Source organism: Harpia harpyja, chromosome 8 (assembly GCF_026419915.1).
Source record: "Harpia harpyja isolate bHarHar1 chromosome 8, bHarHar1 primary haplotype, whole genome shotgun sequence".
NCBI lineage: Eukaryota > Metazoa > Chordata > Aves > Accipitriformes > Accipitridae > Harpia > Harpia harpyja.
Window position 1 is genome coordinate 12735334 of NC_068947.1, and position 21804 is coordinate 12757137.

The 21804-nt window shown below is 42.9% G+C and overlaps 1 protein-coding gene across 8 annotated transcripts in view; it reads left to right on the top strand.

The window, feature by feature from the left end:
* PRDM15 (PR/SET domain 15) overlaps positions 1–21804 on the top strand; it is a 41362-nt gene that overhangs the window by 2612 nt on the left and 16946 nt on the right. For 2 of the 8 annotated variants that reach the window (XM_052794698.1, XM_052794700.1), the window contains exons 2-13: positions 24–134; positions 2630–2675; positions 6078–6171; positions 10949–11102; positions 12551–12803; positions 13991–14113; positions 16725–16823; positions 17618–17842; positions 18547–18682; positions 19785–19966; positions 20616–20710; positions 21659–21746. In XM_052794698.1, coding sequence (XP_052650658.1) covers positions 2639–2675; positions 6078–6171; positions 10949–11102; positions 12551–12803; positions 13991–14113; positions 16725–16823; positions 17618–17842; positions 18547–18682; positions 19785–19966; positions 20616–20710; positions 21659–21746 — 1486 coding nt within the window. In that variant the 5' untranslated portion in view covers positions 24–134; positions 2630–2638. Of the gene's footprint in view, positions 1–23; positions 135–916; positions 1505–2629; positions 2676–6077; positions 6172–6561; positions 8688–10948; positions 11103–12550; positions 12804–13990; positions 14114–16724; positions 16824–17617; positions 17843–18546; positions 18683–19784; positions 19967–20615; positions 20711–21658; positions 21747–21804 lie in introns of those variants that run through there. The other 6 variants (XM_052794697.1, XM_052794701.1, XM_052794699.1 and 3 more) reach the window with 5 other exon arrangements.

A 21804-nucleotide genomic window follows, 5' to 3' on the forward strand; every position in this document is an offset into this window, starting at 1 on the left:
TTACCCGTTCCTGTTTATTTCAGAGCATAGCAGGTCATTGTGCTGAGCATAGGAAAGATGGATGGCGAATCAGAAATTTTGCTATGTGGAAAATGAAAGCACTTGCTGCAAAAATGGAAATTGCGCTAATGCAGGTAATAACTGAGATGTCGTGTCCTTATCAGCTACGTGAGATACGTTTGAGGGACCTTTACGCTTTCTCCGCATCACCTTGAACAACATGTAGGCTACTATGATTTCTCCTCCCCTTTGTTGCTATTCTCATCTGACAGCCCCTAGAACAAGACTGACATTGATGCTTCTGTAATGCTGCATGTCATCAGTCTGCTGTTTGTGAAGAATGCGACACAGGAAAGTCCTAGAAGGCGAATGCCTTTGATGAGCAGGTCGCACAGCAGTATTGCTGTTCTTGCTACACTGTGTCCCCTGCGTATCTGAAACGTTGACCAAGAAGAGTATTGTTAATTCAGCCATATTTAGGATTAAAGTCTTGTCAGGACACAAACTATCTAAAAATAACTGGACGTACACCTCTTGAAAGAGTGCAGAGCATCCACAAAACATCTTGGTTAAAAAGCAAAACAAACCATTTTTGACATCAACCTATGATGCGCTTTCTGTGGCTTGTTTTGCACAGTTATACTCTGGGTTTCCCTAAACACCTGTTGCATTGTTTACAGTGCTTTCAGGAAAAGAGCTTTTGGGCAATTCCTTGAATTGCTGCTTGTGCTCAGTGTTGGGCTTTTGTATAAATGTTTAAGTGTTTTATGATACGAGTTTAGTCCCCAAAAGCCGTAGCCAAGAAAGGCCTAGCTTGTGCCACAGATGGGCAGCGCTGGCCCCTTACTGGGGCAGCGGGTGTTAGGAGGGATCGTGCTGTTGGCATTAGGTGGAGTTGGGGAGGGCAGTGCTTGGGGTGGGCCGTGTGGGAATGCCAGGGTGCCCAGGCTCTGTGATCAAAATCCCTGTTAGGCTGTTGCCCAGATAACTGAGTAGCAGGATCCCTCCTGCCATGACCACGAGCCACAGCGACCGGGTGTCCCTTTGTATTCCCATCAGTTGATATGCTGCCTTTCCACCCAGCGCATCTCCGTGTGGCGATGGACTGTCCTTTGCTAATTGGGAGTAGCCTACAATTGGTGAAGGAACCTGTTTGCTGCTTGTGGTGGAGGCTTGGAGCGGGGCAGAGGGAGCATGGGTGCAGCTGGCAGCTGCAGATCAGACATTGCTCCCTGGCACGTGCAGGTGCCATTGTGGCACTAGCAGCAGACTTGGCACAAGTGTGGAGTTCTTCCTGAAACAGTGAGAGGGGTTGCATGGGACAGGGACTTCACTTGTGCTGAGAAGTCAGTAGAGCCAGTACCTGCGCAGAAGTAGCTGCTGCTCCGGGCTCCAGCCTGAGGCATATTTCCATGGCCCAGCTAGGCAGAGCATATGAAGAAGCATCAGTGTTCAAGAGTAAACTCATAACGGGGGGACCTGATCCTGAGTAACGGCTGCGCTTGTGCGTATCTTTGGCTTGGCTTTTGTTGTAGTAGCAAATGCTTTATCTCTTTGTGAACAGGGCTCTGCTAGCTTGGTGTGTCTTTGGTTGTGTTTCCTCTCCTCCTGTCCTTCCTCTCACAAGTTCAGTCTCTTACTCCTTCCTCTTCTCCTCTTGACCGATGTGCTTGCTGTTTCTGCAGCCTTATTCTCTCTTAGATTTGGGTCATGATCTTTGTGTTGCTTTGCCTCTCACTGGGGTATTGGGAAAATTGCTTATTTGAAGAGGAGAGCCTTTTCATGGTTAGAAAAGGGAAAACTATCTTCTAGATCCTGCTTGTATCGTGATCTTAGCCATACATAATCAGACTATTTGCCAACCATAATTTAGATTGTCTAGACATCATTGAGGAGCAATAGATAGTGTTATTCAAGTTTTTAATACATACTGCCAAAACTGATTTATAAAAGTGAATATAGATTATCCTTATTTTACAGATGAAAGCAAATTGGTGAGTTACCGTTTCATGGAAGGTCAGTGACAAAGACAGGATTTGTTTTCCCAGGTTTTCTGGTGCTCGTTACTACAGTATACCTTTGCCTTTGGAACAAATCTGTGATCATATCTGCAGTTTCTAGGTTCTTAAGGTTATTATGTTTATTAAATAAGTAATCTGTCCTTCAGAGATAATTTGTTAAGCTACTGTTCACTAAAATGTTGCACTGAACCAGATGGGCCTTGTTTCTGCAGTGGTTGTTGCTGGCCTGGATTAGTCCTCTGGCCCTGCTTGTTCTGAGGCTCCACAGGAGCTTATTGCAGGGGACACACAGGAATGGCTGGAGGTTGGCAAGAAGAGGGATAGGGAACAGCATGAGACAGCATTGCCTCAGAGAGAAATGCCTGTGAATGTACACACATTTCAGCTTCTTGGTAGTGATTTCAGCAACACATGTGATGATACGGCAGTCCCTGGGGTTTTTTTAGCAACTTTAATTTCTTTAATTTTCCATTGATACTCCTGCAAGGGCAGTAATGTGTTTGGGTGTGCTCTGGGTTAGTCAGCTTCATTACTCCATAAAGGGATGTTTCAATAATATGAAAAGTAAAAGTCATTCAGAACTAACTTCATCTTTTGTATTTTGGCAGGTTTAAAAAATGGCTGAAGATGGCAGTGATGAGACTATGTTTATCTGTAAGTATTAGAAAGGAAAATGATCTAACTCTCATGATTTGACTTGTCTACTCAGAATGTTTGAAATTAAAGACTAAAACAGGCTAAGTGTTTATTTAGAAAAGTGTTTATGTAAAGGAAGCTCAAACAGCCTATGGAGAAGTAGAGAGAAGGTTGCTCATTTTAAGCATACACATTCTCCTGGTTTTGTTGGCAAACACACAAAGAGACCTCTGAATGTGAGTTAGCAGAACAGCTTTTTCGTGGTTGAAGCAAGTGAGATTGAAGGCCTAACACTAGTCTAAGCCTTATGTTTATACAGCCAGCTTTAGCAACTGGGGGTGTCTGTGGGGAACTCTGACCTCTAGCCTGAGTTGAAGATCTACACCTCCACAGGAGGAGGACGCAGGCTCATTATTCTTCCTGGACAAGCCCAGTTTGAGATGCACTGACTGCCCTGACAGGTCTCACTCATGGCATTCACTGTGTTTTCTTGTGCGCCTGCAGCTAGGCCTGCGCTTCATGCAGCTTAGCTTTGTGGTCTGCCTTCTGTGTAACCCCGTGTGCCAGGCTGGGCTCCATGACCTGGGATTTGGACTCATGGGGTCATGGTGCGTGAAGAGAGGCTGCAGCGGTGGTGTGCCCAGGCAGTGTGGTGGGCAGTGTCCCATGCTTGATGGAACTTGGCTAGTAGGCTGCTTTCCCAGTGGCATACCAGCCCTGCAGCCTCTCCTTTGTCAACAGCCTGGGACATGCAGGATCTGGTGTTAGAGTGGAGAAAAGTTAAGAGATGCGGAGTCCGCTCACCTACTTGTACGAGCAGAGGGGGCCCAGATATTGTGGATCCAATCTGGGAAGAGCAGAATGGAGCGGACGTCTTTGGTGATATGGATCCGCAGTCTTTTACCCCTGATGGCTCCACAGCTGCATGTTAACCTTATGGCAACTCTATTGGAAAGTTCCACTTTTCCCTCCACCACAGATTCACCAGGGTTCCTTCAAAAATAGTGTTGACTCAATAGGCATTTGTATTGAGGTGCAGATACCAGTAGTGAAGTTACCTTATCTTCCCTTTAATAGAAAGACCCTGGTGGATAGCAACAGGGATGGGGATGTGATACCATTGCCTAATTGCAGAGGTAGAAGGTGTCGCACAACACGATTTTCCCCCTTCCAGTGGAAGCTGGGGTCATTGAATTCCTTGAACTTTCTTGTGCTCTCTGTAAGTTTTTCCCATGGGATATGGGGACTACTTATGTTCTGAAAAAGTGAGTTGTTAAAAATGATACTGTGCACTCCCATAGTTAACATCATTGAATACATATTTCATAGACATAAGAGAGTTTTGGAATATTTTTAATAGAAGTGTGTGAATATACTACCCCCAGGGTATCTTACCATTTATCCCATGCTTAGTTTTGTATTTCTCCTGTGGCTGTAATCTCTTGAAAGTGTCACATATGGTGAGTGTAACAGACTTGGGGAATGTCTGCTGTAAGGTATCCCGTAGATTTTGAGGGACATGCTCCACAATGTCAGTATCATATTCCCCTGGCTTTGATCATTCATCTGCAAAGGAGTGAGACAAATGTGTAGCTTATTCCTGCATGTAGTTTTGGACAGTGCTGTCTGCACTTTGCTGAACCTGTGCAGTGGCTATCTTTGAAGAAGTGAGAGGGGCCTAGGTGCAGTTGAAAGATAAGGGGAGTGACAAAGTGCTTCACTTCCTTTGCCAGCAAAGCTTGTTTAAGAAGCTGTCGCTCCGGCTATTCCTTCCTGTCCCCGTTGGTTATGACAACCCTTTATGGATGATAATCCAGTTCTTTTCAGCAGTCTGGTTTACACATTCCTCTGTGGCTCCTCCGCCCTCTCTGGTTTTGGAAATTTGTATTTAGCCCAGGTTATTTCAGTAATATTAAGTGCAACGTGAGCTACAGGCATACCTAAGGGGCGGGGGGGTGGTACGGTAAACAGCGCAGGACAGGGTAGGCCATTTGGCTGTAGGCTTAGTTTTGATGCTGGTGCTATGTCGATAGCACTTGCCTGCAGATCCTTTCCTCTGATACATCTATCTGTTGCTGTACAGCAAACTGGACTCGGAGATTCATTCAGCTGAAAAGTAAATTGCTGGGAAAAGCTGGTTGTTTCATTCCTTGGTTCACCAGAAGGCAGCACAAACAGCTGTACGAGAAGTAGTGGCCAGGCTTGGGGGTTGCATGAGCTGGTACTGCTGTTTGTGAAATGTATGTGGATTTTCACTGCTAAGCTGTTTTTGTTGCCAGAAGAAGAAACAATGCGGAGCTGTGCGTCGTAGTTTGGGATCCCTTTTCCACATCTTAGAAGAAATCCTTTTGTTAGTTCACTGGGACAAATACTGGGAGGGAGGGGTTTCCAGTTAGGAGCACAGAGTAGCTTTACCAGAGGGGACATACCCTGGAATGACACGGCTTTTGTCTTGTTCTCTTCCCAAACAAGGTGTAACCACCCTCTTACTTTGCATCCTTACTGGGGTTACCTGACTTGCCCTTGTGAGCGTGGAGCTCAGGTGGAAATCACACTATAGGAATATAAGCCCTGTGCAATGATCTTTTCTTAAGCTGTGTCAGCAGCTGACCAGGCAGAGCAGTTTGACAGCTGTTTTTCACAGTGAAGCAATGTATATGCATTTGAAATCCTGTTAAGTTGGCTTATTTTAGAAAGCCTCAAATTATCCTGGTCTGAAAATTGTTTCTTAGGAACCATTCAGTTCTGGGTAATTTACAGCCACTTAAACTAAAAGTTAATTTAGGTAAGCTGACAGTGAATTAAGAAGTGGCCAAAGTGTATTGTGCAGCCAGCTGACTTGTTTGGAAAGGCACCAGAAGGTGTCTTGGAGGTATCTTTCCCTGCGCTGTGGGTGAAGAATGTGAGCGGGCCAGGCATGGCACCAGGCAGCGCTGGGCTCCCATAGCATGCTCATGCCCTGCCGAGGCCCTGTGCCAGCTCTCTTACTGGTGCTGGGTTTATGCCTCCTGCCGCTAAAAAGACCATCCTACCCAAGCTGTTTCTAAAAGCCTGGGTTCTGGTGAAGGTAGTAATGTGGTTTTCTTTAGCTGCTAGATGTTACGGCACTTTATCTGAAGACTAATGCCATCTTTAAGCAGAATATTTACTGTAGATGTAAGGCGATTATTTTCCTTTGAGAGAGAATTTAAACAATTGTCTTCTGATAGTACTGATCGCGGTCTGTGTTACCTCACCTACACAGGTGCCAGCTATCAACTTGTTCAATTATACATGTTCTTTTAAGCAATATAAATAAACATCTGTGTATGTATGTATTTTGCCTGGTGGTAGATTTTGTATTTGGTTCTTGAAAGAAGGCAGCTGTCTTACGAAAGTGTTTTCCATCAGCCTTTCTGTATACTGTCTGTTTCCTTGCAGGGTGTGAGGACTGTGGACAGTACCATGATTCAGAGTGCCCTGAACTGGGCCCTGTGGTGACAGTCAAAGACTCCTTTGTATTGAGCAGGGCAAGGTAAGGAACGTTTGTGTTAGTTCTGACTAATCCAACACCCATATTAGTTCTTTAAAGCATATTTGCTGTTTAGTGAGTGTCACACTGACAGCTGAAAAGTGAAGTCCCAATCTGTGGAAGGCACATGGCCTTGATTAAATAGAAAAGTTGGTGCATGCACCTAAGTGCTTTTCTGAATTGAAGCCAAAAAATAACTTGCTGCTCATCAGGACTTGGCTTCTTTGCTGAGGTTTCTGGCAAAAAGTTGGATAGTGCCAGATGGGGTGATGACTTCTGTCTTGGTCAAGTACCTGCAGCTTTTTCCCCTCCTCAGATGCACCATATCAGTTTCAGAGAAGTGTCTGAGGATTTCTCATTTGCTTGGTGTAACCTCTGTAGTTCCTCCATTGAGAAGCAAAAGAAGTTGTTCTCATTATTGTGAGTCTTTACGACTGATTAGGGGTAATGCTTCTGTCAGAAAATCTGTGACAGCACAGCAGAAACATTCACGCTTGCCAAAAGAAACAAATAGACTAAATCTAGTTAGGAGAAAACAACACTGAGTAGTGATTTTTACAGAGAAAGGCAATCAGGCATTGTCAGCAAAATTCGTATTAAGGTGTAAAATGTAAGGCTAAGGAAAAGAAACAACTATTGTGAAGATGCAGTACAAATCCAAAAAGGGAAGAGAGTTCAAATGACTTCATGTGTTATACAATGTGCTTAGGGCTTCCATATTTCTTTGTGGGAAGTCATGGACAGAAAACTCGGGCACGTGGGCAGCAAGTCTGACACATACTGGATACGTAGGCCATACTGTGTATTCCTAGGATCATTTTGTAACAAATACTGAATGTGCTGGGTCTGCCGCCTGGGTGCCATGACGCCTCTCTGCCTGGGAAGGATGCTCTTGGTGTCCCACAGTGTAAACTGGCTGCACGTGTGCAGGAGCCGTAGCTGTTTTTCTGGGCCTTCCCAGAAAAGGAAGCTCCCTGCAGCACCTGCCAGGCACCGCCTTCCTGTGCCTGGAAACCTGCCATGGATCATCTTCTGCAGCAAGTGTTAATGGGGACTACTGTCTTCACAGCCCTGACACTAGAGGTGCTTCGTTCTTGAGGGTAATTTCAAAATGCCCATAGGAATAATAGAAACTAGTCATGGAGGTGCTTTTCTTATACACAGATACTGGGCAGTGCAGTAAGTTTCTAGCCCATACTAAACAGATTCAGTGAAAAGTTAAACTATTATTTCTTACCTTTTATCTTTTTTTCTTTTTTTGCCTTGCAATTTAATGCTCATATTGATTTGTATGGTGGAAAATTACCATACTGTCCAGATGTTCCTACTGTGAACATTTGCAAATATGGTGCATGTACCGGGTTTCAGCCTTCTTTTGACATGCAGATGCTGTTTTCCCTAGTGGAAGTGTGGGCTGCTGGGTAGTGGATTTGAAAGCAGAGTTTTAAAATGGCTGTGTTACAGAAAAATGTATTTATTTTCCTGAAGAGTTTACAGCTGAAAACAGGCAAGATAAGAAAGGGAAAGAAGAAATATAGTTGCAGCCTTTATTTTACATCTGGGGAACAGTAGCTGAGAGAGTAAGTTGTCTGAGGTTGAGGGCAAGTTTAACCACAAACTGGATATGAATCTATTAAAAACCAGTCTAGCTGCTTAACCACATGATCATTGTTTCATCTGTCCTACTGCAAAGGTAAAATGGATGCTTTATGGTTAGAAAAGAAGTGTTAAATATCTGAACTTCACTGTCTCTAAGATTGCATATTCTGTTATTAAAACTGAAAGCATTTTTTCAATTCATTTGTTTATCACTATGATTGCAATCTTTTTGTATTTCTCTTCGTCTAGACAGGGAAGTGGATCTGCCAAGGTCAGCTTCTATAGAGTAGTCAGTAGCCTGTCTGATTATTTTTAGCTTTTCATCCATTAGCACAGACCTGAAAAAACAGGGTTACGTTTGGTGTCTGTAGAACCAATATGGTGGTTCCAGTCATTTGGAAGATGTTCTTTGTGTATCGTATGTAGTAACAATATTTACTACGTGTAGTTCTTCTCAGAAGCTTGTTTGGTGAATGAGAGAGGCTGGGAGCACAGAAGCACTTGTGATCAATGTATCAATGTTTGCAATAAGGGAGTTAGAAGACAGAAGGGAAACTTCCAGGGCTTTCATCTTAAGGGCTATGATCAGCATAAGTATATAAGGTGTTAATTTGGGGAGGGGTATAGGTTGTTTTTTAAAATAAGCATGATCATAACCAGAGATCTGTAGAGCCATAGGATCATTCATTTTGGAAGAGGTCTCAGAATATTCCAGTCAGAACTAACATCCAGGCTGAACTGCTTATTTTCCATTTTTATTCATATTGTCTCTTCTGCTCTTGCCGTGAGCCCCTGGGAAGAGCCTGACTCCTCTGTCTCAGTGATGTCCCTGTAGGTGTGCACAGGTGGCTGTTTGGGCCCCCACAGCTGTCTCTTCCCCAGGCTGATCAAGCTCTGCTTCCCCAGCCTCTCCTCACAAGGTAACTGCTCTAGCCCTTGACCGTCCTGGTGGTATTCCCCTGAGCTCACTCCAGTTTGTCAATGTCTTTACCATATTGGAAGCCCAAAACAGGAGGCAATAGATAGCTAGGATGTAGTAAGTGCAGAGCAGAGGGGGACAACCACTTGCCTCAATCTGTTAGCTGCTTCTGTTCATACCATCCAGGATGCATTTGGTCCACTTTGCTGCTGAGACATGCTATGGCCTCATGTCCAGCTTGCTGCCCACCACCACCCCCAGGGTCTTTCTCCCTGGTGATGGTACTGGCTGGGGTTCTTCCTTCCCAGGTGCAGGACTTTGCATTTGTCATTGGAATTTCATGTGGTTCCTGTCGATGTATCTGTCCAGGCTATCCAGGTCCCCCTGGATAGCAATCCTGCCCTCAGATATATGGACTGTGTCCCCCATCTAGTGTGATCTGCAAACTGGATGAGAGTGCACTCCATTGCCCCTTCTAGGTCGTTGATAAAGGTGTTAAACAGTACAGGTCCCAGCACAGACTTCTGTGGTATCCCAGTTGTTGTGGCCTCCAAGTAAAGAACCATTTATCATGACCCTCTAAGCCTGACCACTGTCACATCCCAGTTTCTCAGGACGACAACTCAGGTTTGCTCATTCCCAGGTCAGGATTAAGGTGGAATGACACCAGGGATCCTTTAACTCCAAAAACTCAACTTTAATTCGCTCACAACAAGAATTGGCATGCTCACCACAAAAATTGGTATGCTCACAACAAAAATTGGCATGAAACTACGTCAGTAAACTGTGTAACGTGTGCTAACTCTACATCACCAAACATATACTACAGGCCTTGCTTATTTTTGGATCAGTTCAGGGAAGACAATAAGGAGAGCCCTCCCATTGAGTCATGAGGTTCAGAGCAGACCCCCTTGCTTTCTAGACTCCTCAGTGAGGAGTCCAGGGGCGGCTGGTTCACTCCTAGTCCCAAACTTCATCAACGGTTTATGTCTAAAGGGATAAGGTGTAGGGATTACGGAAAAGGAAAAAGAAAGAGAAAGAGAGAAACAAGACAGAGAAGAGAAAGATTTCACTGGTCCTTGGTTCTGTCAGCCAAGGGGTCCAGCTCCGGTGGGTGCACGCCCTGGGGGGCTTCAGTTTCTGTCCTTTTATCATCCTTGCCCCTCCTTCGGGCAGGCACTCGAACTCATTAGGCTAATTAGGTGTCCTGAGCAGTTTGTGAGCCTTTGGGAAATAGGTCTGTGGGCTTGGGGGTCATTTGGTGAGTAACTTCCCATTCCCTGCAGACGTGATCTTTCACCATACGTGGTGAGCTGCCCTGCTCAGCATATCCAAAACAGCACATCAGAACAGGGAGCTGTGCACCCTCCGGCAGGGCACAATGCCCTCCCCCACCTGTTGCTGATGGGTGCTGATCGGCTTCTTTTCACCTGGGATTCCTTGCTATGCAGGGTTCGTTGTTATGCAGAGTTAGTCCTTAAGCAGAACTTGCCCCACCACAGTGTTTGAGACATTAACTCTTTCAGCCTCTCATAACCACCCAACAAGGTATTTACTCTAGTAGTTGTGTACCTGCCCAGACCATAACATCCCAACCTGGATACAGAGATATCAGTTTTGAAAGTCTTACGAAGTCAAGGGAAATGACATCCACTGCTCTTCCCTCATCTACAAACCTGGTCATTTTATCCTGGAAGGCATACAGTTTGTCAGGCATGAGTTGCCCTTAATCAATCCATGGTGACTGTTTCCAGTCACCTTCTCCTCATGTGCCCATAAATGCCTCCCAAAAGGTCTTGTTCGGTGATTTTCCCAGGGACTGAAGTGAGGCCGACCAATCTGTGGTTCCTTGTATCATCCTTTTGGCCTTTTTTGAAGATGGGTGCAACATTTGTCTTTCTTCAGTCATCAGGGACCTCCCCTGATGCCCATGATCTTTCCAAGACAAAAGAGAATAGTCTCACTATGGTATTGGACTGCTCTGTCAGCACCCTCAGGTGCAGCCTGTTGGGTCCCTGGACTTACATGGATTGAGCTCTCTCAAGTAATCGCTGATTTGGCCCTCCTCCTCTACTGGTAGTTATTCTCCTCTGTTTATTTATAAATCCTCATAGAAGTTAGGGTATGTTGATCAGAAGACTTTGCTGTCACTGGAGATTGGAGAAATACAATTGTTGACTTCTTTCGTCTGTGGGTTCCAACACTGCAATGTTGTCCCATGTGTAACTGGTTTTGTTTCTCAATTCTCTCTTCAATTTTTAGATCATCTCTCCCTTCTAATTTGGAGATAAGGCAATTGGAAGATGGGACTGAAGGAGTGTTTGCTCTGACTCAGCTAGTGAAACGTACACAGTTTGGCCCATTTGAATCCAAGAGAGTTGCCAAGCTGGAAAAAGAATCAGTTTTTCCCCTGAAGGTAAGACATGGCACACGAAAAGCAATAACAAGGAGTCAGTTTTACCTGTGATGAATTTCTGCTATCTAACACTATGGAGAAAAAAAAAAGTGTGTAGGGGGGTAATTTGGGACATCTTTTAGGCATACGCTATAATGGACTAGCTAAACAAGCATTCTCTGGGCAGGATACAGAAGAACCAAACTAGAGGCTCATTCTGCATGTTTGAAGTGAATATCCTTACAGGAGATAGGGCTAGGATACAGTCAGCGAAACTGCTTGTCTTTCACCTTCTGCATGTGATCATACAAGGAGGACAATGACTATGGCAGTTCATTTCAGTTGTTTTAATGAGTGTTCAATTTTATTATATTTGCTTAATGAGCACCATATGCATTAGGTTTATGGAACATGCAGAATAAATATTTTTTTTTCTATCTTGCATTTATTTTATTCTTCTCTTGACAAGTTTTGGTAGGAAAAAATGCTATGGTAAAAATTGAGTTCAGTCTTAGTTTTCAGTAATACTTAACTCAGAAGTAAAGATTTAGAAATGTGACTCAGGCTGATGGGTGTTTCACAGCGTGCTGTTTGGATTCCCCTCCATTCTCCTCTATTCAGTCATTCAATTTTTGTGAGAAACTGGTGCCTATAGCAAGAATTCTTAGGATAGAAGTTCAGTTTGTTTCCATCCTGCCCCTGGTAGTCTGTTGTCCTGGTTTCAGCTGGGATAGAGTTAATTGTCTTCCTAGTAGCTGGTACAGTGCTATGTTTGAGTTCAGTATGCGAAGAATGTTGATAACACTGATGTTTTCAGTTGTTGCTAAGTAGTGTTTAGTCTGAAGTCAAGGATTTTTCAGCTTCTCAAGCCCAGCCAGTGAGAAAGCTGGAGGGGCACAAGAAGTTGGCACAGGACACAGCCAGGGCAGCTGACCCAAACTGGCCAACGGTGTATTCCATAGCATGTGACGTCACATCTAGTATAGGAACTGGGGTGGGGAGGGGGCAGGGGATCGCTGCTCGGGGACTAACTGGGTGTCGATCGGCGGGTGGTGAGCAATTGCACTGCGTGTCATTTGTACATTCCAATCCTTTTATTATTACTGTTGTCATTTTATTAGTATTATCATTATTAGTTTCTTCTTTTCTGTTCTGTTAAACCGTTCTTATCTCAACCCACGAGTTTAACTTCTTTTCCCGATTTTTTTCCCCCATCCCACTGGGTGGGGGGGGAGTGAGTGAGCAGCTGCGTGGTGCTTAGTTGCTGGCTGGGGTTAAACCACAACATCTGTCTTAGACTTACTCATCTGAAGATGTGACTGGTACATGAAACATGCTTGATACAAGTGTTGAGGCTTGCTTTGTCTCTGATGTACATTGAATGGAAACCATTGCAAAAGCAGAAAATAAAAGTTCTTAACTTTGTATTATTTGTTAGGGTTTTATTATATGCATATTTTGCTTGGCAGCTGTTCCAGAAGGATGGGCCCCTGGTATATTTTGACACCTCGAATGAAGATGATTGCAACTGGATGATGATGGTGCGACCAGCCACTGAATATGAGCATCAAAATTTAACTGCCTTCCAGCATGACAATGATATTTACTTCACCACCTCCCGGGACATCCCACCAGGAACTGAGCTGCGAGTGTGGTATGCAGCTTTTTACGCCAAAAAAATGGAAAAGCCAGTGCTGAAGCAGGTCACTAGTATTGCCAATGGTATGTGTGGGGGCCTTTTTTCCTTCCTAAGGGCCCAGTGCTGATAGGGACTGATAGTCCCCTGCTGTTGTAGTTGACAGGGCTGTTTATCAAATAGGCTCTGACCCTGAGTTTGTTAGCCTTTAAAGTCAGGCTAACCTGCATACATGGTTGTCCTACAAGAAGAAAGCATAGATTCTTCACCATGATGTATCTGAGTTTTTGAAAACGGATGGCCTAGGCGATGATTCAGCCTCTTCACAGTGAACAAACTGGATAAATAGTTCTTAACTAAAGAACTGGTGGTTGCATCAAAAACATTTCTGGGTAAGAAGAGCAAAAGAACCCAAGTGTCAGTGTAAGTCTAAACATATATGCAGATTTGCTAAAGAAGCCATTCTTTTTCAGTTGTAGTGAAAATGTTTTGGTTTTGCTCAGAACTGTTATACAGTTCTAAAAAACTACTTTTGTCTTATGCAGTCTTACATGGGACCCACTAGAATAAGATAAGCTCAAGAGTGAACTGCCATTCCACATGATTGTGCATTGGCAAAGAAAGGCAGCAGATTTTTTAGAATCTGAATTAGAATTGCTGGAAGTCTTTTGTTCCTCTGCCCCTTTGTTTTCTTCTGCTTTTGCATTTCTACAGCTAAAAGAAATGATCCTTTAGCATTGCAAGGGCATTTTCTTTCTGATCTTGAATTTGGAGTACTCCCTGAATGGTATTACTGCTGTGCTGACTATAATTTGGGGTGACAAATGGCTTGGGGAGAGGCCATTGCCATCAGCGTGCTTTATGGCTGATCTTGATGGTAAGCACAGTCTTAAGTGCTACAGCTGAATCAATGTGGTTAACAGGTTTCTGAATTCTAAGATGTTTGCAGCTGGTATTAACTGAGAGGTTTCATCTTTTTCCTCTTTAGTTTAACCTGTTCATGTATTTTTGTGTGCATATGGATATTTAAAAATATTGTGAGGTATGTCCTGCTTTCTCTGTTCAGCACTTTCACTATAGACTCCAGAATATGAAAGGCACATTGTATGAGATTCAGGCATAAGAATGTCCTAGTTAGGATTTTACATGAGAATGTTTTTGCAGGCCTGCTATAGGGCAAAACTTTCTGACTATGGTTACTGCCCTCAGCACAGAGCAAGAGAATCAAAGGGTCTGGAAAGTAAAGAAAAGGAACTGTTTTTCCTCTTCACAGATGTGTGTTTGGTAGTGATGGAATCTGATAAAGAGGGGAATAAAATCTCTTCAAAACCTTCGTCTGCTGTCTTCCCCCATAAAAAAACGAAGAAATCCAGCATACCAGCAGCTGATCCAGCAGGTATGCAAAATTACAGTATTTTTAAGGGAGATAAAGGACAGATATAGATCTAAAGAGCTGTTAGGTGTACCACTTCTATGCATATATTATAGTTATATAACTTTCAACAAATACTAATTTAGAGAGAATTTGAAAGTCTGGATTTTTATTTTTATTTTCATGGGCATAGTACTTAAAATACATATGCAGTTCAAAAAGTGACAGAGGAGCCGATAAACCTTTAGGCAGATGATTTTCATGAAAAGCACAACTGCTTCTGACTTTGGAGGTAGTTAGCGTTGGGGTGGGGCCAATTTCAAAAGAAAATCTTCAGACTCTCTGTGCAAAGTGTAATAGTTCCATTGATCAGGTTCTAGAAGAAAACATGAGACTGTGAGTGAATGTAAGAACAGTGCTGTTTGGAAATGAAAAGAACACTGGCCATCCTCAAATTACAATAATACCAAAAGCCTATTAGAGTTCAGACTGTTCTAGATTACAGGAACTCAAATTTAGATAAACTTACAAGCAATACAGATACTCTTGGCAAAGAACATATGGCTCAGGAAATAACCAGTGGTGTCATAGGAACTTGGTCGCCAAGGTCGACTATGAAGCAATGCCCTTCCACCCTGTAATCTCAGATAAGTAGAGCAATGAAATTAAGAACCCACTTAGCACAAACTGCCATGTCTAAAAGTAAACTCAGAGTACATAGTGTGGAGATCAGGATCAGAACAAAACCATTCTGGATCTGTTCTTTGAAAAGGTTACTTTGGTAAATTTTGCTTACTAATACTAAAAGTAGCCAGGAGAAGAGGAGGAGAGTTGTTGCAGACATGTACAGAGCAATTCATCAGAAGATCCATTCATTGAACCTGGATACTGTCACAGCTAAAATGTGAACTTGACTGGGGAGTTGTCTTTCAGTTTGGCATAACTGATTTTTCCAAGTGGGGAGGGGGGGCAACTATGAATAATTTGAACAACCCCTCCTACATCCTTCATCCTACTGTCTGAAAGTCCAACTTCAATAGAAACAAAATGCTGCCTATTATACTTTGGGAACCCTAAAGTGTTCCCACTGATGTAGTGTTCTGGTGTTTCCAAAACAAAATATGCCTCTCTCTATTCTGACTATTTGCCTCAAGTTGTACAAAGCAGTTGCCAACTGACAGATCTGTGCTTCCAAGTAAACTGGGTTGCCCTGCAGCTGCCCTGGAAGCCTGAAGAAGTGGGAACCTAAACAGGACCTGACTTTTCCCGGCAAACCAGTGCACAGCTAGGGTTTCTAGGTTTACTGCTTGAGGCAGCTAAGGAGCAAGGGAAGTGCAGAGTCAAGGACATATTTCCAAGACAGACTTCAGTTTTTCAGGTAGTGCTTTCTCAGTTTTACTTTTTCAGTTTTACTAGCCTGAAACTTCATGAGACAGATACAATAACTTATAGGTTGCTTACCAATCTGACTTTTTTTTTTTTAAAGTTACTCAGAATCTTGGGGTTTAGGTTTGCTGGTTTTGGCCTCCCAGACAGAGCTCTCAAGATAAGTTCTTTACGTAGCCTGTGAAGAAGGAATTTCTGTTGCTGAATCGTCTAGTCATTTTTTATTTATTTATTACAGCACGGATGAGATCACACCTCTGTAGTGCAGAATGTTGAAGGTAACTTGTAGCAGGGAACAACCTCTGCCTCAGAAAATCTTTTGTTTTGGTTTAAGAGCCAACAGTGAAAAGGAGGAAGTAAGTTTATTGTCCCATTACAGATGGGGTCCTGAGGCAGAGAGAGATGAACTGACTTGCTAATGATAGTACAGGAAATCTGTGGCAGAAACTGAGGCACACTTTGAATCTCCTGTGCTGCCATTCACTTAACTGAATTTCAGTGTCATCCTTCTCCTTTGGGGGAGTCTTGTAGACTGTGGAATATTCAGCTTTGTGTGTACCAAAAAATCTCTGAAAGAGTCCAGATTTATCAGATCCTCTTGGCAAATTCAGACATATCATCCAAGAACTTAAAGACAATGGACTGTGAACAGAGTAACTGTTTTCCTCTTTGTTTTTTTTATTCCAGTTCCATTTTCTGCCTAATTTCTTCTTTATTTTCTGCACCTGTCGTGAGCTGATACATTAATTAAAACATTAGTATGGTGGTTTCATAGAACATCTAGTTAATGAAACTGCTCAAAACCAGGTTTTCATTGTCCTCACCCTTACTTCCATTAATCCAAATGTTCTTACTCTGCAATGCTCGTCACAGAGAGCAAGGAGGCTTCTCCTGCTTCTGTCCTCAGCTGACCCAGAAGAGGACTGGTAACCCCGGTTTTAAAGGTGCTAAAAATTGCTTTATATTATGCCTTTGATAATCACAGTTCTTTAGAAAGTGGTAAAGGGATCCTCAAGACTTCACAAGAGCACTGACATTCTGTCCTGGCATCATTTAGTTTCTGTTCTGATGTTTCAAGTGTTCGTGTTTGGAAGGTCCTGAAGTGGTCCCAGCTGCCCCTGTGGGCCTCTTACTGCTTAAATCGTGACTTGTGGTACTCGGGGAGTTATTGCAAGATAAACAAAGCTACAGGGATTTACCACCTTCCCATTTTCCAAGCTTTTCAGTACTTTTTCTTGTTGTGATTTAGTGAATGCTCCAGAAGGCACTGGATTTGCAGAAGCAGAGTCCAGCCAGTGGACGTGTAAAGTGTGTTCATCTGCCTTCCAGGAGCCTCAGCTGCTCACAGGTAGGAAGTGCTAGAAATTTGTGAGAGAGTACTGAGAAGCATCAGGAGAATTCTGCTCTTCCAGAGCAGGACACTGTGAAGCCATGCCCCATCCATGATGCAGTAAGATAAAGGTTTTAATTTTTGTGTTCCTTTAAGAAAAAGGGTAGCGAGGAAGGTAAAACATTGATATTTTGGATATGGCAGTGGTCAATCTCTGGGCAAACAACTGTCATGTTGAATCTAGAAGAAATAAAACTGTTGTCTAGAAGATGACATGTGAATGTTAGGAATATCAAGGATGGGGAACTGCATGAGCAGCGTATAAAGTCAGTGATGCCAGCTTATACTTAGTGATACTGTCTGCCTGGTATTTATGGCACAGATTTAGTAAAAGTAATGAAATACATTGGGGTTTTTTTATGCATTTCATTTGCAGCTATTTTATGTGGTTTTCAAAAGAACTTAAAATATTTAAGAGCTCTGACCATTTGATGAATCATTTTTGAAAAGGGGACTTAGGCCACTAAATAACGTGGGCATTTGGAAAAACGTACCCATTATCAGGGAGCACAACCTTTTTACAGTGATACCTAACAAATCTCTTAAAAAATTCAGTCCCTGTGAGTAATCATTTCACTGTTTAATAGATTCTATGCTTTTATTTAGGAAGGTATTGTGACTGCTTTGGAAATAATTTGAAGTGAGTCTCTGCTAAGTGAGGTTGACCCAATAGATAGGCTTCAGCTGGATCTTTGAGTATTTCATGACAGTTTCTTTCCTCCTTACTCTCGTGTTCTTTCCCATCCACCCAGAACACTTGCTGAGTCACCTGGAACAAGCTAAAGGTGCCCGCCAAACCAGCCAAAATGGGGCTGTTGCAGAGAAAGCAGCAGAGGGTCCCCCTGTGGATCAGCCAGTGATTTGTGATGCAGCCAGTGCCAGTACAGACTCAAGGAGGAAGGCCAGGCGGGGAAGAAAGCCCAAAACAGCAAAAGCAGAAACACCTCTCGTCGTTGTTGAAGAGAAGGATTCTGCAGGTAAGACAAAACTTTAAGAAAATGCTAAGCACACTTCCATTCATATGTCTGTATTGATGCCTTCTCAGAAAGGCCTAAAAAGTAACACAGAGACAAGATAGCGGTTTTTAGTTAGATCACTAAAGCAGACGATTTACAAACTTTGTTAATTAACTCCGAGGGCCTTGTCTACCCTACATGTTGCAGCACCTACACTTAGATTACCTGCATTCTCCCGTGATGGTTTTAGTACTAGAGAGGCCCAGAGGAACACAGGATAGTGGTTATGAGAGACCTGCCTAGGTTTCTGCCAGAAGGAACAGGAGAGAAAGCATCCTCTCTCTCAAGAGGAGATACCTTCTTCTCTCTACTTCAAGGTTTATTCTTGAAAGGGGCCTTTTTTCAGGGCCTTACCTTTCTTCAAGGGAAGTTCTAGTAGGAAATTTCATGATGCATAGTCAGCTGACCCCTTAGTAATAGGTCGGAAAGGTAAGAAATTATGCCTCTGTAGGAGATGTCGGCTACATCTTACTTGTCATTCAGTAGCCACTTTCTCTATCTTGCAAGTGCTACCTACTCATTAGCAATCCATTATTTGTCATTGACAAATTACATGTTTGTGGACAAATAATGTGTTCAGTGCCACGTCTCATTGCACATTCTGCATTTGAGGTTTTATTTCTAGCTATCCACATTAACACTGTATTTTTATGATGTGTTTGCAGTGGAACGTGTAGCTGATGTTGTAACGGAGGTCCCACCAGAAGAGGTAGCCTTGCCTTCAGCTGCAGAAGAGAGGATTATGGAATTGGTTTTAGGAAAGATGCCTAGCACCACAAATAGCATCAGTTCAGTGACAAAGTAAGTGTTCTGGGATGCAGAATTTCCTCTTAGGCTTAATTAAGATCACATAGCATGTAACAGCTCTGCTCAACTTCTGGGCCCACAGATGCTCTTTTTTATTAGCATAAAAATGTGTGATGCTGCTGCTGCTACAAGAGCTGACTTTGAGTGCCACAAAGATGGCTTGTGCACTGGAGGATGGTGCACAGATGGTGAGATATTGGTGGTAGAATTTTGGAGCATAAACCACAGGAATTTCATTTTTCATCATGTTACTGCTTTTCTTCAGTGTGATTCCAAAAGCCTCCTGCAACTGCAAGGTGAAATATTTCTCCTGTTAGATGTCGGTGCTAAAACAGTCAAAGAGATTTTTTCTAAAAAAATTATGCTAACCATTATTATTATTCAGTCTTGCCTGTCATCTTAACTCATGAATGACTTCATGTTGATTTGTGCGTGTGTACTTGAGATTTAGAGCAGTGGGAGGGGAAAACTTCAGCATAACAGAACCTCAGGGAGACTCTTAAGTATCATTTGATTAATTTAGATTCCTTTATGTCTTTTTGTCTCAGTAAAATTGGCTTTTTGAATTATTTTTTGTATAATAGAGCACTTGATTTTTCAGAATTAGCTAGTAGTGCTATATATTGAAGTCCTTAGCAAACACAGAGCCATCAAACATGCATTCCAGCGGGTGGTTGTGCTGGGAAATAGAACAGTACTGCTTCTTCGTGCCCTGCTGCCCTCTTATCATATATGCCTTTTGCATGTGAACTGCCAAGCTTTCTAAGCTGAAGTAGTGCTCATGTTTTCAGAGGATAAGCAGAACAGATCCTTTATGTTCCTCTGAGGGGCCTGCAAAGAGAATCTCTGAGGCTGGTGGCTGCTGCTTTTTTCCTTGTTTGTGCTGGGTGAAGATAATTTGGAGTGAGCCTCACTCTGACATCTGCCACTTCCAGGGGGTGGCCAGGAGGGAGCCTTGGCAATGAGGAAGCTCCAGGCCCCCTCCCTCCCCCCAGAAGCTGAGCATAACACTCCTCTAGCTTTTGCCAGCTGTTGGGACTCTTTCTTGCAACCTGTGGGATACCTCTCAGTCCCTGCCTTTCTTTCTCTAATCCAGTAGGTTTGCTCATCACCAAAACACCATGTCCCTCAAAAGAAGTTTAATTCTCTCCAGTAGACATGGTATACGGCGGAAGCTGATAAAACAACTTGGGGAGCACAAGAGAGTCTATCAATGCAGTATCTGCAGTAAGATCTTCCAGAACAGCAGCAACCTCAGCAGGCACATCCGTTCTCATGGTGGGTTTGCTTTTGCCTCGCTTGCATATTGATTTTGTCTCCTGTTGGTTCCACCTTTGAGTAAAAGAGCTAGGCTATTTTTAGATATTGGAATTTTAAGAGAGCTCTTTTTTCTTTTTTTTTCTTTTTTTTTTTTTTAACTCTCTCTAGGAAACTCTTTTAGTTATGCAGACCAAAGCATGAGAAGATAATAGTTGAAAGTTGAAGTTAGAGTATTTAAAATTTGAATTTAGGTACATATTTTAAACAAGGGCAAGGATGTGATGTTTTTTCCAAAACTATTCTTGCCTTTAAGTTTATACATATATATCGCCCCTCACCTTCACAGGTGTATGGGTAACATTGCTGTGTAAATGTCAGCTGAGTGCTTTGTAGCTTGTGATCTGCAGTTCCAGGGGTCCATGACCTACTTCTAAAGATTCCTTGAAAAATAATCACTGAAAAAGGGTGGGGGAGCCAAAAAAAATGTTGTCAAAATTGTTGGAAAAGGTTAAAATCCACTATTTGGATCTCCTGAATTGCTAAAGTTTCTCATGACTAGTTTGTTTGCAGTTGTTTGTGCTCTGGTTTCCCCTGTCTTGCCTGGAGTTGATTATTATCAGTTGCTGACTACTGTCTTTTTTTATTTTATCTTGATTGATCCCCTCAGGTGACAAACTATTTAAATGTGAGGAATGCGCAAAGCTGTTCAGCCGTAAAGAGAGCTTGAAGCAGCATGTTTCATACAAGCACAGCAGGAACGAAGTGAGTGGAAATGACTAGCGGGCTCTTTCTGAGGTTAGGTGAAAATGTACAGTGATCTTCCAGGTGCTAGCTTGGGAGCTTGGGTCAGTTACATTTGAGTGGATATCGGTGCGAATAAGTGAGACAAGGCTGACAGGGGGAGATAACATCTTCTGTTAGAACAGCTGATGAATTGGCAAAGCAGGGACATGCTTTTCAGCATACAAGTCCTTTCTCGTGTCTGAATTTCCTATAGAAAGTTGTTTTCACGCATCAGTTACAGAAAGACAAGCTGGAGTTAGCTGGACCTGCATGATCTAGAGGTGAGATCTGACTTCAGTTTATGGTACTAAATAGGATTGTTCCAGTCTTGTTTGCTTGTCCTGTTTCATTTATCCCCAACTATAGTGTCATTTAATGTGTGAACTCTCTGGGTAAGGGCTGTGTCATTAAGGGCTATGCACACATGTGTAAACCTACAGTGCTTACAGTAGCAGCACCATGCCTGTTGGTGAGGGCGTTTCAGTGCTGCTGCCATATAAATATTAAACATGCCTGTAGTGGCGCCTTGTCAGTGAATGTTTCCATTGCTGCTTGGCATCAAGGTCCTAAGCTCTCAGACTGCTGGCATCTGTTCTGGAGCTGGAGGATTAATCAGATTACATCTTGCTTCTCAAAAATTCTGTCTCTGTGTTGGACCGGAGGTTATCAGGAAGACTGTTTACATGTACACAGGTGCATGGTCTATTTTTTTTTTTTTATTTTTTTTTTTTTTGTATAGAGCTCAGATGTAGGAACATGGCAGGATGATATAGCGTCAGAATTTTGCATCAATGTGTATTTAAATGTTCTGTTGAAAGAAGAAAAATTGGAAAAGACAGAAATCAGAAAAAGTAGTTGAGATTTAGAATTCCTGTTTCAGACGTGACTTGGCTTTTTCCCCACTTAAACACTGTTTGCAATCCTCAGGTTGATGGTGAGTACAGATACAAGTGCACCACGTGTGAAAAGGCCTTTCGGATAGAGAGTGCATTGGAATTCCATAACTGCAGGACAGGTGAGAATGGCTAACCATTCTGCTTCCTCTGGCGTCTCTACTCCATTTTGGGGGGATG